This window comes from Calonectris borealis, chromosome 3, assembly GCF_964195595.1.
Source record: "Calonectris borealis chromosome 3, bCalBor7.hap1.2, whole genome shotgun sequence".
NCBI classification, from domain to species: domain Eukaryota; kingdom Metazoa; phylum Chordata; class Aves; order Procellariiformes; family Procellariidae; genus Calonectris; species Calonectris borealis.
In genome coordinates this window covers 79,436,457-79,450,767 of record NC_134314.1, presented here as the reverse complement: position 1 = coordinate 79,450,767, position 14,311 = coordinate 79,436,457, and the positions used below count along the sequence as shown (strand labels likewise).

At 43.3% G+C, this 14,311-nt stretch overlaps 1 protein-coding gene across 1 annotated transcript in view; it reads left to right on the top strand.

The window, feature by feature from the left end:
- Window positions 1-5,093, top strand: part of RPS6KA2 (ribosomal protein S6 kinase A2) — a 179,370-nt gene extending 174,277 nt beyond the window's left edge. The window contains exons 19-21 of the mRNA XM_075146316.1: window positions 1,747-1,864; window positions 3,028-3,165; window positions 3,560-5,093. Coding sequence (XP_075002417.1) covers window positions 1,747-1,864; window positions 3,028-3,165; window positions 3,560-3,685 — 382 coding nt within the window. The 3' untranslated portion in view covers window positions 3,686-5,093. The remainder of the gene's footprint in view (window positions 1-1,746; window positions 1,865-3,027; window positions 3,166-3,559) is intronic.
- The last annotated feature ends 9,218 nt before the right edge of the window (window positions 5,094-14,311 follow it).

The window sequence follows — 14,311 nt, the reverse complement described above, 5'->3', positions numbered from 1 at the left end:
ACAGCTCTTTAATCTGCTTCATGATCATTCAGCTGTGGCAAGAAGCTTGGATTCATTCCTAGATTTATACAGAAAACAAAGAGTTGGACCTTACTTCTCTGTTATTCATGTCTCTTGCCTCGTGGATTATAGAAAAGGTGCCAGGAGTTTCTATCCCATCTATTTTGTTCCTGAGTACAAATGTGCTCACCATTAGCTGAAATATATTGTGACTTTCTGGGGCAGTCTCCCAGTCTGCTGGGATCTCCAAAAACCTGTTTCTATTTGGCTAATGCCATAGATTTGCAGTGATACACAACCAGAATCAGTAACCTAAAATCAGTACATTACCCACAGTCACATTTGTTTAGCTGATTATATTCAAAATGCTTCTTTTTTAAACGTGAAAAAAAAAATCCAAATATATTTGAATCTGAAATACAAATGGCCCAAGTTAGTAGATATTAAATTTGCCAACAGGTCCTATTAACTTGTATCTCACGTTTTTCTGCACTTACAAGAGAAAATAAGAGAAATGTAAACAGTTGAGAAGTGCTGATTTTTCAGGTGCCACCACTGCATTTAGGGATGGTCCTGTTCTTCCTCACCAGAGGAGAGTTAGTAAGAATTGACTATTATTTGCAGCCAGGATTTTATTCTCCTCCCATCATCACTACGAGCAGAGAGGGCTCAGACAGCCAGGCCTAGAGCACAAGCCTGGGATCCTGTTAATGCAGGTAGTGACAGGGCTCAGACAGCCAGGCCTAGAGCACAAGCCTGGGATCCTGTTAATGCAGGTAGTGACAGAGTTTGGAGTTTTAGCCAGTCCTTAACTCTTAGTGGATCCCTCTTGATAGTTACAGATTGCAATAATATTATGTATCTCTTTGGGCTGAACTTCTGTGAAATCTGACGTGTTTTTGAAAATTAGAAAATACAGCATGAGGAATTGAATGTGCTATTAGAAACCAGGTGGGATAGGAAGCTGTGGCCAAACCAACTGTTTAACAATCTAAAAGCCAAACTGGCAAGTTTTCAGAAGGGAAGAGACAGATGGAAGGAAAAGTATAAAAATCCTAGATACCCCCTTCTTCTAAACCTACACAGCTGTTCAAGATTGCAGAGTAAAATTTGGCCTGGTAGATTTTAGTCAGCTGCAAAAATCTTATCACTTGTCACTTGATGAAGACATGAAGACAAAAAGTTTGCCCTCCGCATGTGACGCTAAACCTGGGTGCATGTTGCTAGTAATTTCTAACTGGCTAGATCAGGAAGATTTTAAATAATCTATTGCATATCATTTGTTTTGCCCAACAGACTTGCACATTATGGTTAACAAAGCATTGCAAAATAGGTTATAAAGGGTTCTTCTTTCTTTTCCTTTTTTCTGTTTCAGATCCTAATTTTCCTCCTTTATTATTTTTATCCTTTCTTGCCATTATCAAGGTACTTCTGTTGGCCATAAAGCAGAGTTAAAACAATTAAAGAGGTAAAAACCTGTCTATTTTTAAAAAAGAATATTTCATTCCTAAAAAATGTGAACAGAATAAAAATTTTGAAAAACAATTAAGGAATCAGTCTTTTCCTCTGCAGAACAACTTAATATGAGGAACCACTGGGCTGTATAGTTTGAGTGAAAATGAAGCAGCAATGTCTGTGATCCATTCTGGAATCGAATTCCTGTTGTAATCGGTGGCAGTTAGCACTAGATCCTAGAAATCATATTCTCGCAAATCACACTGTATTTTTTTCTCTTTTTTTAAATAGGTTCACTCCTTTTGCAAATGGACCAGACGACACCCCAGAGGAGATTCTGGCCAGGATTGGCAGTGGCAAATATGCACTTACAGGAGGAAACTGGGATTCAGTATCTGATACTGCAAAAGTCAGTGAACGCCTTCTCAGATTTTTTTCTTGTTCTCTGAAACGGGTTTGCAGTCTGCAATTGTAACAAACTTAAGAGAGAGATAGTCAGAAGGGTTATTTCTCAGTGCCTCATGAAATAAAAGCTTGCTTCTTTATGTTTCTATCACTCCCCATGAAATAGTGTGTCAGGAATTTTGGTACTTTATTTCATTAAACTAAAGCATAATCCAGCACCATCAATTGTGAATGCTCTTGAGATTTAAATAGCACAGAACTCTTTTTTGGTGCAGTTGAACTTTTAAAAGAATTGTAGGGTAGTCAATGCCACAAATTCATGGTCTATATGTGAATCACCTTTTTGCTCCTCAAAGTTAACCAGGAGCTAGTTAACAAACTAGCATTTTTAACTCCTGTACAGTTCACAGTTTAGGCTGCCCATCTATCACAAAGCATGGAAACCCCAGGAGATAAAATTTATCTGATGCTGAGACTTTGGGGCATGAAGCTGTGCACTGGTCTATGAGACAGGTAGATGGGCAGGAAAGCTGGCAAGCTTCCAGTTGCCTGGCATTAATTAGAAACTTTGACAGGATTTAGAGATCCTGCAAGAGATTTCAGTTTTAGCAACTGATAGTATCCAGTGGAAGAACATTGATATATCCCACCACAAAACTGCAAGCAATCCTAGTAACGTATTCATCTTACTACCAACGCCTATGAGCCTCACAATGAATTTTTTATCAGATGTCCAGTTTTGAAGTTAAAATGTTCAGACATGGTAGAACTGATCTCATTGAATTTTAGCCACCTGAATGTTAGATTTCTATTCTAAGCTTCTCTTGTAAGCATGCTTTGGAGTCAGCAAGGAGATGCCTCCAGATGGCAACCTCTCTAAGTGGAATTTATCACCCCTATGAGGTCACCAGCAATTAACACTCACTCAATAAGCTGAATACTCTCCACATTATCTTTTGATTGGATTATCAACTGAGAGTTGAATATTACACTTGAAAATATTGAAGATCAGTCTTTACACTTAAAAAATATAAAGCATATCTAAAGTGCATCCCTCTCTCCATTGGACATGCTGGTGATGACACTGCTACCGGGAAGATCTTAGTAAAACCTGCACTGCTCTTAATTACTTTTTCCCTTTTACTGTTTTCTTCCTCTTAAACCCAGGACATTGTGTCAAAGATGCTTCATGTAGACCCTCATCAGCGCCTCACAGCAGTCCAAGTCCTAAGACATCCATGGATAGTGAACAGGGAATATCTGTCTCAAAACCAACTCAGCAGACAGGATGTTCATCTGGTGAAGGTACATCCTACCCTCCTGCCTCTTCCTTCCTTGCAGAATGAGCTGTCATTTGTGTAAATATTCTGGAAACGGATAGAGGAATTGGGAAGATTATTTGCCACAGAGGCCAAATTTAATATGGCGCTATATTAACAGTAAAGATTTTTGACCTGTCACCTGCTCGATATTTTTAACTTCAAGTTGCATTGTAATGACCTGGTGGGACTCTGTGCATCCACTGCCACCACTTTGAATCAGAGACACCCCAGCTCTCTGCCAGCCTAAATGTTTTTATCATTTCATGGAAATCGTCCATGCTCGTCCATTTTTTTAGGAGACTGAATGGGGAGAGGGAGGTGAAAAGCATCAAAGAACTGAATTTCAGCCCAGCATTTTCTCTTTCTCTATTTTACAGGGTGCAATGGCAGCCACTTACTTTGCTTTAAACCGAGCACCTCAGGCACCAAGGCTGGAGCCTGTATTGTCCTCCAATCTGGCTCAGCGGAGGGGCATGAAAAGACTTACCTCTACCAGGTTGTAGCAGTACCCCCAAAAGGCCACTTTGAAAACCCACAGTTTATTATTTGAGAGATTCATCTTTACTTGGCTAGCAGAACATTTTTGGACAGCCTGCACATGAAATCGCCAGAACTAGCAGAAGCAAGGCAAAGTTCTCTTTTGCTCCATCATTTCTTTTACATTCCAGCCAGGGTCCCAAGTTTAAACACTTCACAAAGATGTGCCAATTTTGCCAGTAGCTCTGTTCCCTTACTGAGATAAAGCCAAATAAAGTAGGTGTGCTCCATACTTCCCAGACTAGGAAATACTATTATTGAGTTCTTAAGATGTTCCATGGGAACACTGTTTTCATTTTGTTTCTCAAGAAAAGCACTTTTTGCTACGAAGAACGCAGTCGGGTTTGAATGTTTTCAGCTGTTCCAGGATGCATCATGATGAAGTGGCTCGGCTGGTCACCAGTAGGATCTACTGATCTCCACTCACCCCAAGAAGAGTGAAGGCTGCAGAGACACATGAATAATACCTTACTTGAAATAAGTGCTATACAACATGAAGGAGAGCGAGCTGTCAGTGGTGGAAATACCTTCTGATTTCAAGAAATCTTTTGCACTTTTCCCCTGCCCTCTCTGGAACGAAGCCAGCACCACTCGAGGAGCGCGTGCCACCAGCCCTGACTTACTCGGTCTCCGAGAGCGGAAAACCTCTGAGAAACTCGGTCCTCTGAGGAAATTATTGGGTTTTACGAGACTGTGGGAAAGCATTCACGTAAAACAGTGTGAGTAGGAGCTTGAGGAGAAAAAGGTGCCTGGTCTCCGCCAGCAAGCAGGAGGTCTGGGAACACTAGGTGAGGGGAAACCGAGCAGAGGCAGGGAACGGCGCGGGTGACTTTGAGGACAGTAGGCAAAAAGACCCATGGCAGCATGGTGGGGAGTACTGCCAAAGGGAACTAGCATGCACGTGCTTAGAGGGCAAACGGGGACTCCCTTTAAAAGCAAGGGATGGTCCCTCTTCAGCGGCTGGTACAGAAGAGGGTGGGCGGGCGGCTGGGCTGCCAAGGGGCCGGGTGGGCCAGTGCAGCCGTCCTCCCACACCGTCACTGAGTCTGCTCCCAGAGACCGGCTCTGGCAGGCCAGAGTGCCACCCTGGAGCAAGCGAGGACATTTCCAGTCATTGCTCCCTGCCTTTCCCTGGCTGCTCACCCAAATCCGCCTCCGTCACCCAACATTTCATGCCTGGCTGTTCTGCTCTAGCAGAGCTAAACTCCCTGTGCCACGTGTGTGTGTGCGGAGAGTACCCACTTCTGAAGAGTCCAGCTAACTCTGTTACAAGCTTTAATAATAATAAATTATGAGGACAAATGGGAGGATGCTCTGCTTTTATATTTATATAAATATGTACATGTGTATTTATATACATATAAAACAAAAGTTCTGTACCCTAATACCTGTATTTTCCAGGCTCAGGGGAAGAAAACTTTCTTGAAACGGTCTCAGCAAAATGGACCTTTTTTCTCATTCCCTGATTTCAAAGAAAGCGAGGAACGTTTGTGGTGCCGGATGTGAACTATTTTTTTATTCTTTTTCTTACCCATCTTGGCTTATGGTGGTCACAAGCTGACCAGGATTCTTCTTTATACGGCTTTTCTTAATTTTTGTTTTTCAAGTAAATTTTGTCACCTCAGATGCTTTGTGGGAAAAGCTAATGTGCTGTGTTGGCTTTTTTTCTGTTGTGACGGGAAAAAAAGAAAAATGTGAACATGGAGCTTCGTAAGCTACAGATGGTAACTTTTCCCTGCTGGGTAGTATGTGCATCTCGGTGCTGAACTGGAATTACCAGATCATTGCCTCAGAGTGTCCAAGGGAACAAAGAGTTGCATTTGCTATAGCAATATGCTTCCTAAAACTATCTCTGTTCCAATGTTGGCTGAACTTTGTTTGTTTGCATTAGTCTATTTTTAAATTTAAATTTATTCTTAATAATTTAAACCGATATTTAATGTTCAGGTTTATGTGCTGTGCACAGAGAACTGCTGCAAAGCAGCTCTCCTTGAAGCCTTTCTCTTTTCTAGAATAAACAGTGCTGTGAAACTTCACACAGTGGCTGAATTGGCTTGGATTGGGGTATGCAAACACACGCAGGTGTGCGTGTCTATGGTTATATACAGAGCAGCCCTCATTCTCTCCTCCAGCTAAGCTGTGCTCAGTATCAGCTTTTTGCTGCCTTTACACTTTTCCTCTTGTTAGAAGTTAAGTCTCATGTATTTCTGCTAGCAGCACACTGTCAGGCCAGTCCACAGGCAGGGGATATCCTGGCTGATGCAGAAACGCTCTGGCCAGGCCTTTTTTCCCTGGAAGTGACTTCTATCCTGAAAGAAGGCAAGATGGGCACAAGGATGCTAAGGGCAACCTGGAGGGAGGGCTGGATTTTCTGGGGTTCCAGCTGATTTGTGCTGTTTCAACAAAATGTATTTTTAATGGTCAGTGTAATTGTATTGTACATGGGCAGAAAGAGTGTTGTAAATATTATGTACGGTTTTTGTCTCCCCCTGAGATTTCCTGGTCATCTTTCATTGTTTCAGTTTGCTTTCTCTTCACAGCCATTGGAAACAGTCTAATCCCCTCTTGATATAGTCAGTCTTAATTCTTTGAGCATTTTGAGCATTTTTTTCATCTGAATATTATTGTAGGCCAAGTTTAAAGGATGCTGTTCTTCCCAAAGTTTAATGGTTTGAACCTCTTCCTGATTTAGCTCTTTCTAACCCACTAGCTATCACCCTATTAACCATACAAGGTTTGGGCCACATACAGAATGATACATGTTGATGCTTATTAATTACTTTATAAGCCTATAAATTATATATAATGGGGTTTGCTTACTAAGATTTTGTTGCCAGTGCATCCAGATGTATGCACACATGTGTGTATATGTAAATACATACACAAAAATCGTGCTGTCCCAGCTTGTCCAAATGAGAAGCGTAGTCAGTGTTTGAGGTGATACACAGAAGAGTTTTGTCTGCGGCGTTCTTGAAAATCTGTCATTGAAAACAGTAGTGGTTACTCTGGGTGTGCATAGGCGGCTGTGCCCATCCATGGAAGAAGCTGTCCTGCCCAGCCTCCCCTCTCTCCCAGCTGTGCATCCCCGCGGACCCCCACAGCAGATCAGCCCCCCCTCCCCAGGTTTCCCATGGGAGGTGCTCTTCTATGGGTTTTCTGACCTGTTTCAGTCAAGATGAACCCAATTAAACCATTTCCACTGTCAGTCTTGCTGATCCAGCTCACTTACACGGAATTACAAGAGCCTCCATCAGCAAATCCAAGGGACAGTGGCTCCTGGCAGAGGGGGAGGAACATGCCGTTGGCACTCATTTCAGACCGAGAGCACCCGCCGCTTCCCCAGCCCAGCTGGATCCAGGCGAAGATGCATGGCCACAGCCTAATTACTGCCTCGGCTGCTTTTATAGCATCATCTCCTTTCCAGACTCCTTGCTACACTGTAGTTCAGCAATAAGCATTTATTCTTTCTAGGAGAAGACTTAACTGAAAAAGGCTTAGCCTCTCTCTTTCTCTCTCTTTCGCTAGATATTTTTACTAAATGTTACATTTTAACTCCTGAAAGTCTAAAAATCCCTTTGAATTAGATCATACCATCTTGAAGGTTATTAGTCCACAAAGTGACCTATTGCCTTAGGCTATTTCAAATAGTGTAGTTACATTTCTGAACCATCAGGGTGTGCAAAGCAATGACCGTCCAAGGCATAATAACGTGTATCTGTCACAGACTTGGTCAGCTCATCTGGAGAGCCGCTTCAAAAGCTTGTTCAGCTCAGTAGAGAGGAGTCTGCCCAACAAGGAGGAGGCATCTCCCCACACTTCGCAGAGCTGGACCCCACCTCTGTAGCTCCAGGACTTCGAAGAAGCCAAATGGTTCTGATGCAACGGGAAGAGTTGCCCCGGTTCCTACACAGCACCACAGCTTGTATATATGGCAAAGGTGTGGGAGATGCTGCTCAGAGGAAGAACTGACCCCTGTCCTCATTAATTTTTACTTGTTTAAAGTCTGTTTAATTTTTCCAAGCAAGTTTTAAGAGCAGATAGCATTTATAAAGCCTGACTTTTTCAGCAAACCACAAGCAACCCTCACAGACACTTTGTAATCAATCTCTACATCTGAAAAAAATGGCTGTCTGACAACAGATTTCAGATCATCTTGAGCAGCTCCCCGAGACCGCCCCTAGATACTGGGGATAATCCAAGCAGAGAGAGCTGGGAGAAGGACATCTTGTGTGACATGACGTCATGACACAATGTTGCGTGTCATGCTCTTACAAAGCACAGATTGTGTGTCCCTGTGCTTCACTTAACCCTGGATGTAATACCAGGACTCTCCTCAGCCAGACTTATGGCTGAGTAGGTTTTGGACTGAGTTTGAAAGCGACAAGAAATCCGTTGGCTTACAGGGTAGATCAGACTCAATTAGAAATCAGTATGCAGATCTTTTAAGGGACAGGCTGGTTTTGCCTGCGTAGCGCAGTGCTCGCTCTAACAACTTGTACTCAGCTCTAGTACATCCGAATACATTCGCACCTTGGTCAAGTATGGCAATTGCTGCGTGTCTATGATATGAATTATGCCAGGGCTTGGATCATCCCCTAAGCCATGAGTGCCACAAGGGTTTCTTATGCTGCCGGTCCACAGAGCTTATGCCAGCATACGTGAGTGCTGATGCTAAAAAAGGCAGGCAGTCACTTTCTCTTGACCTCAGCTGCTCATCTGTCCTTTCACACCTCCCTTATCCACGTCACCATGGGGAAAAGCAAATGTTTGTGTGTCAAAACAAGTGGCCGGGGACAGCAGGAAGGCAAGAGCATCTTCTTTGCCGGCAGCGCTGTCAACACATTGGTGTGGCTACAACTTTGGTGTCACCTCTTTCCTTCTGTTTTTGAGTTATGCTGAGCTGACCGCAGGTATGGCTCAGAGCCAGGGCGATAAACGATGGGATGTTTGTACAGCAGCAGGTTTCCAATGCCAAGCTGTGCGCACAGAGGGGGAGGGCAAGTCCAGGCTTCTGAAAATTCACCACAAGTTCATATAAACTCCCAGTAACCAGAAGGTGTGGGGTTACAGATGACATGCCATGGGGAAATGAAGTTGACTGCGTGTATTTTTGCCACCATTCACTTTATAAAGAGGACAGGAAAAATCCTGGGGTTTGTTTTTAAATCACCCATTTCTACAGAGGAAATTCCTGATTTTGTAGAGTGCTACAGCTTTCTAGATCCCTAGTAGGAGTAAGGAAGACAAACATGGAAGGTAAAGCAGATTACTGTAGCAGAAAAGGAGATATCTTAGCTTTCACCAGAAATTTCTTTTCATTCAGGTGTTTTGAAGCTCTATGTGAAGACATGTAGCAAAAACGCCAAAGCAAATATTTAGAATTTGTCGTGTTGAACATCTACAGACAGAGCCTTTAACCAAGAGCAAGCAAGCTCCAGGGTCACATGTCTGAATCCTAAAAGACAGGCAAGCAGCACAACCGGGCCAACCACCTCAGATATTCTCCACATTAAAATAAAAAGACCTAAAATAATGTTACTAAGATGCTTTAATATAGTTCATAGAAAAGGAAAATGTGCAAGCCTGTTTTCTTTTTCTATTTGAAGTGTACATCATAATCCTACAGAAGTGTGGATTCTTACCTCCTAGTTGACCCTGCTCCTAAAACCCTGTATTGCCCCAAGACATTGCAGCTAAGCTGCTTCTGGTACCTCAGTTCCTGTGTGAACAGTCCCACACGCCCCCTTCTATGTCTGCCCACACCAGGCATAAGCAACAATTGCACATCCTCTCGTATTCTGAAAGTTAGAAAAATTGGAGTGTTTAAACTCAGAAGGTAAAGTGAAGTTAAAAGTAAGAATCTCACTGTGTACAGAAATAAATTATCAGTATTCTAGTGAAGGGTGGGTAGAAGCCTGTGCAGAACAAGAATGTTATAGCGCAAATGCAGTCACATTAGTACTTACAGCCAAATTTTAGCCAAAATCTGTTCACAAGTTTTGTGAGCCTAGACCTTGCAGTTCCACGTGCAGGTGGGTAACAACACATGCAAGTCAGCCAGCTAACCAGGCATCTGATCATGCATACCAATACAGGCTTGCACATGTAAATGTTTTGCAGCCCAAAGTTTTGAGTCTAAAATTAAGAATTTGGTCCATTGCATCAGCCTGTTTTGTAAACCATGATATTCAATGTTTAACTATACAACCACTACTTCTTGCTTAGGTATATGTAGTTACTGATTCAATTTGTGCTCCATTATGTCTCCGAAATGGATGTGATGATGGTCATAGTTTTCAGAGACGCCATAGCCTGAAAGGCAGGTGAGGAAAATGCATGCCCTCTTTGATAAAGGAGAATTTTGAAAGGAGAGGCTGGAAATAAGCATTTTGAAGTGCAGGAAATGAAAACCAGTTGCTAAAAGATCGTTTCTGATTTGCTACTCAGAGCCAAATCTTGCCTCCCTCACTCTTGTTGTATTAGTACCTTAATCCGTATGCACCTTCAGTGGAAGGAGGGGGACAGCTCAGAGCAGGGTCCTCTTTCTTGTCGCAGTGGTGGAGTCTGGCCATTAGGTGATGATGTGTGCAAGGGGTTTACTTGGGTAGTATTCAATGAATTTCACAAAATATGAACCACGATCTAGCACTTTGTTTACAGGCTCCATATTCATGTTTACAAACGATGATTTCTGAGGCTTACGCTTTTTACGTTTCCTGTATGAAAAGGGCAGCCGGTGTACAGATATTTATTATGTTTACCAGCGTTTCTGAATAGATTTTTTTAATAGTACATGGTTTTATGAAGTGTAATATTTTTATAGCAGAATGACGATCTTTGGACTTTCTATATTGTTACATACAACTGTTTGCAAATAAGCTCTTTGCTCCCTTTTTTCTGTGCACTGTATCCAGTGTTGCTGCTGCTACTGTTGCTGGCCTCAGCTGCTGCTGCCCCGCCGTGACGTGGGCTGACGGTATTGTGAAAGTGTGCAAACTGATTTCAAAGAGCTGTGATTGTCCTGAAGGGCTGGGTCCCTCCTGGCAGGAGGGATGGGGAGCTCTACTCTACCAGGGCAAGAGTTTACTGTGGATGGCCCCGGAGGAGAAGCCTCAGTGCTCACCTTTGTCTGTACTGGCCGTTTTGGCTTGGCATGCCCATCCTTTCCTTTCTTTATAAAGAAATAAAAAAGAAAAAAAAGGATCCTGCTTGTTTTTGCATAATTCTTTTCCAGTCCCCAAGCACTGGCCATGTTTGAATGCCATGTGTTGGTCACAGTAAAAGCACAAGTTACCTTTTCAAATTATACCTGGAGCTGTTACATCTGTGCAGTCTGAATACTCAACCTCTGCTTTGGGAAGCAACAAGTAAGCCTTTAACTCCTCATTGGTCAGGCAGTTCACCCACCAGACAAATTTGGGATTTCACTGCCAGACAAATGAGCGCTTTCACACAAGCTGCGTGGCATAGATTTCCCTTGCCCCTTAGAGATCTTCCGAGGTACGGTTCTTCTGGAAACTGCTGATCGCTGGCAAGCAGCCTGCTTAGCCTTTTCTGCTTGCTGAATTTACTAGTGACCACAAAAGCGAAATCAACCTCTCCTACTTTGAGGGATTGGTTCTGCTTGCCTGGCGTTACTGCGTCAGAGCCTGCGCACCATTACACTGGCATTCACGTCTGCAGATTTCCATCAGCCCCAGCTGCATCACAGAAATGACAAATCCAGCTCAGGATTCCCGCAGGAACAGCATGTGGTACCAGATATGGAGAAACTGCATATGATTCAGGTCCAAGCAAGCATAATCAAGCAAACTTGGACTTCAAATATGTTACTCATAGGATTTCTGCTCTGGCCATAGGTAGGTCTTATGTCTCTGTTCTCCTGCCAGCTGCTCCTGTCCTCCTCCTGTGGAGAAGAATTCTGGAATCGGGAGTTTCGGCAAGATAAGATAGGACTTCGGCAATGCTACAAAATCATAAACAAAAAAGGGGGAGATGTGGAGAAGAATTAAGAGGTGGCCTAATGAGCACCAGTTGATTCAAGAGCTGAAACTCCCGATTCCAGAATTCTTCTCCACACTCCTCCCACTTCTGTCCTTCCTTTCTTTTCTCTGTCCCTAAAAGAAACGACCCTTCCTGCTCCTTTAGTCTTGATGGTCCTTCATCACTAGGACATGCGTATGTCCCTCCCCATCCTCTTCCTCCACACCCCAGTGCCTACCATGAATTATTCCTCCTTTCCCTTACCAAGCTTCTGTCCCACAAGTCCATCTTGTGGCTTTTACAGCCTCTCCTGGCAGGCATGCCAATGACTCCTGTACACCTGTCTTCATAGGCCCAGTGGTTAAGAAAGGAGGCTTTTCTGGAGAAACTTGTAAAATCATGTAAAAAAACTTGTAAACTTGTAAAAATCATGTAAAAGAACATCCAAATGGGAAAACTGAGAGGGGAAAAAAAAGAAAGCTTTCTCTTCTCTCCCCTCTTCTGATTCCTCCTTTAACGTGACCATGATCAGGAATGAGCCAAGTTCAGCCAGTGTTTGACATACATAGCTTTGCAGAGGACCTGGTTAGGAAGCCCCGTGGCATGCCAGGCCCTGGGCAGGCAGATGTGAGTCTTTTCCCTCCAACCCCAGAAAACAAATAAATGAGATGTCTGGAGGCTTTACCTCTCTGGGGTGTTGCACTCACTGACACTGATACTACTCCCTAAAGAGGAGGGCTTTCCAGAATATGCTCAAGTGCCTGATAGAAGACACAGCCCTTTTAGGAAATCTGCATCAGCAACCATCTTACATCTCTGCAGTTCCTGGTAAGTAACCATGCTTTTTTCCCCCTGGATGGAGAATAACGCATTTGTTAAAAAAAAAAAAAAGTAGCAAACAATTCCCCTCCCCCTTGTAATCCTGCTCTTTAGTCAACATTTATTTCCTTCTTATGTCTTTCTCCTGCTTTATCCCATTCCAGTTTACCCTTGGCTGCTTCACCCCCTTTTTGTGTCCCACTTGTTGTGTACCATGAGAATTGTCCTGAGGCTCAGTCAGTCTTGTTATATGTCTGAATAGCATCTTGTTCAAGGGCAGCATAATTGCTGGCTGAGGGCCCCAGACGCTACAGCAAGGCAAATAATAGGTAGTAACAATAACGGCTGAAGATCACAAGAAGCAGAGATTTTGCATTAAAAGCTATGAAGAAGAGCTGAAGAAAAGGATTTTCGGCTATGCCCAGCTATTCAGGTTAACCACAGATAACCTTGCAGTGCACTGGCTGCTAAAGATGCCGTACTCCCACTGTCTGGATGCGAGATGGAAGAAGGGAGTCTCTGTCCATTCATCCAGACGGACTGGAGAGCTATTTGAGGTGCTCTCACTGTTTTCTAAAAAACCAAAGCTGGCCTGAGCTCAATTCCATTCTTTGTTGAGGAAATTAGTTTATAAAAAGGCTGGTGAGTCAGAGTCTGTGGTGAGGCTGCGCGTCGTTTTGGCTTGGCACGCTCCTGCCTAATTGATTCTTCCCGTCCTTCAGGTTCTGCAGTCACTGGTAAAAATAGCCACAGTTGCAAAGCCTCATACTTCCCCTACTGTAGAAAGCAGGCTTCACTTTTAATGATAGTCTCCTTGCTAAGACATGCAAATGAAGAGTCAGTGTTTTCCAGTGCGTTTACCCAGACTTTCCAATTGCCCCATTATAGTCTGGGCTCTTCTCTCTATTGTAAACTCTGTTATAATCAGTTATTGGCTTTACTTATCCATTCAGGCTAGCTGCTTCTCCAATGGGATAGTCAATGTGAAGCATGAAGGTGTTTTTTTCCTTAGCATTTGACTTGGACCAGTGGGTGGATTGCAGATATGCATCTCTACTAACTGCTATATTTCGCAGTGACCTCACAGTGGAGGTCATCCCCCTATGTCAGTAACCATGTCCCCTCAAAGTCAGAACCAATGTACTGCGAAAAGAACATTATCAGATTAAAGCATATGAGGCCTTTTCCTAGAGGCCTAAATTTATTTCACCTCTTGGTACTAAAACAGTTTAGCTTTTAGGAATGGTAGCTGTTACAATGGAGCCTTAAACATAGAGAACAGAAATAATCTGCATTTCACTTCAGAGAAGTGACAAGAGTGACCTGGTAGCTTTTAAACGCTCTTGACAGTGTTGATCTTTTGCTATTTGGACCTCTGGTCTCATTTACCACCAGTCTGCTGCTATGTGTCACACCCCGAGGGGAGCTGCACATCCACTACAGGGCTGCGGTCCTTGTATTGGGTCCGTAATGCACATGGATAAAATCTCTGTCCAGGAGTGAACAATACGCTCCTCGATGTGTGCTTGGATGGACAGGAATAAAGTGGAATACACAGCTGAGATGTATGCATGCTTTTGGCCCAGCCAAAAAAGTGCACGTTCAGCTGAGCAAAGGTGAGGATTATTTATTCTGCAATTCAGGTGCAAATTTGTTATTACTCTCCTAAGCCCAGGAATGACAGCAACCTTCTGTGAAGCTCACGTCAGATATTCAACGTGCACATTCACCCAACTTGCATTATTCCCAGTTTCAGGAAGTCTCCAAGTGGCCCCATGTTCTTCTACTAT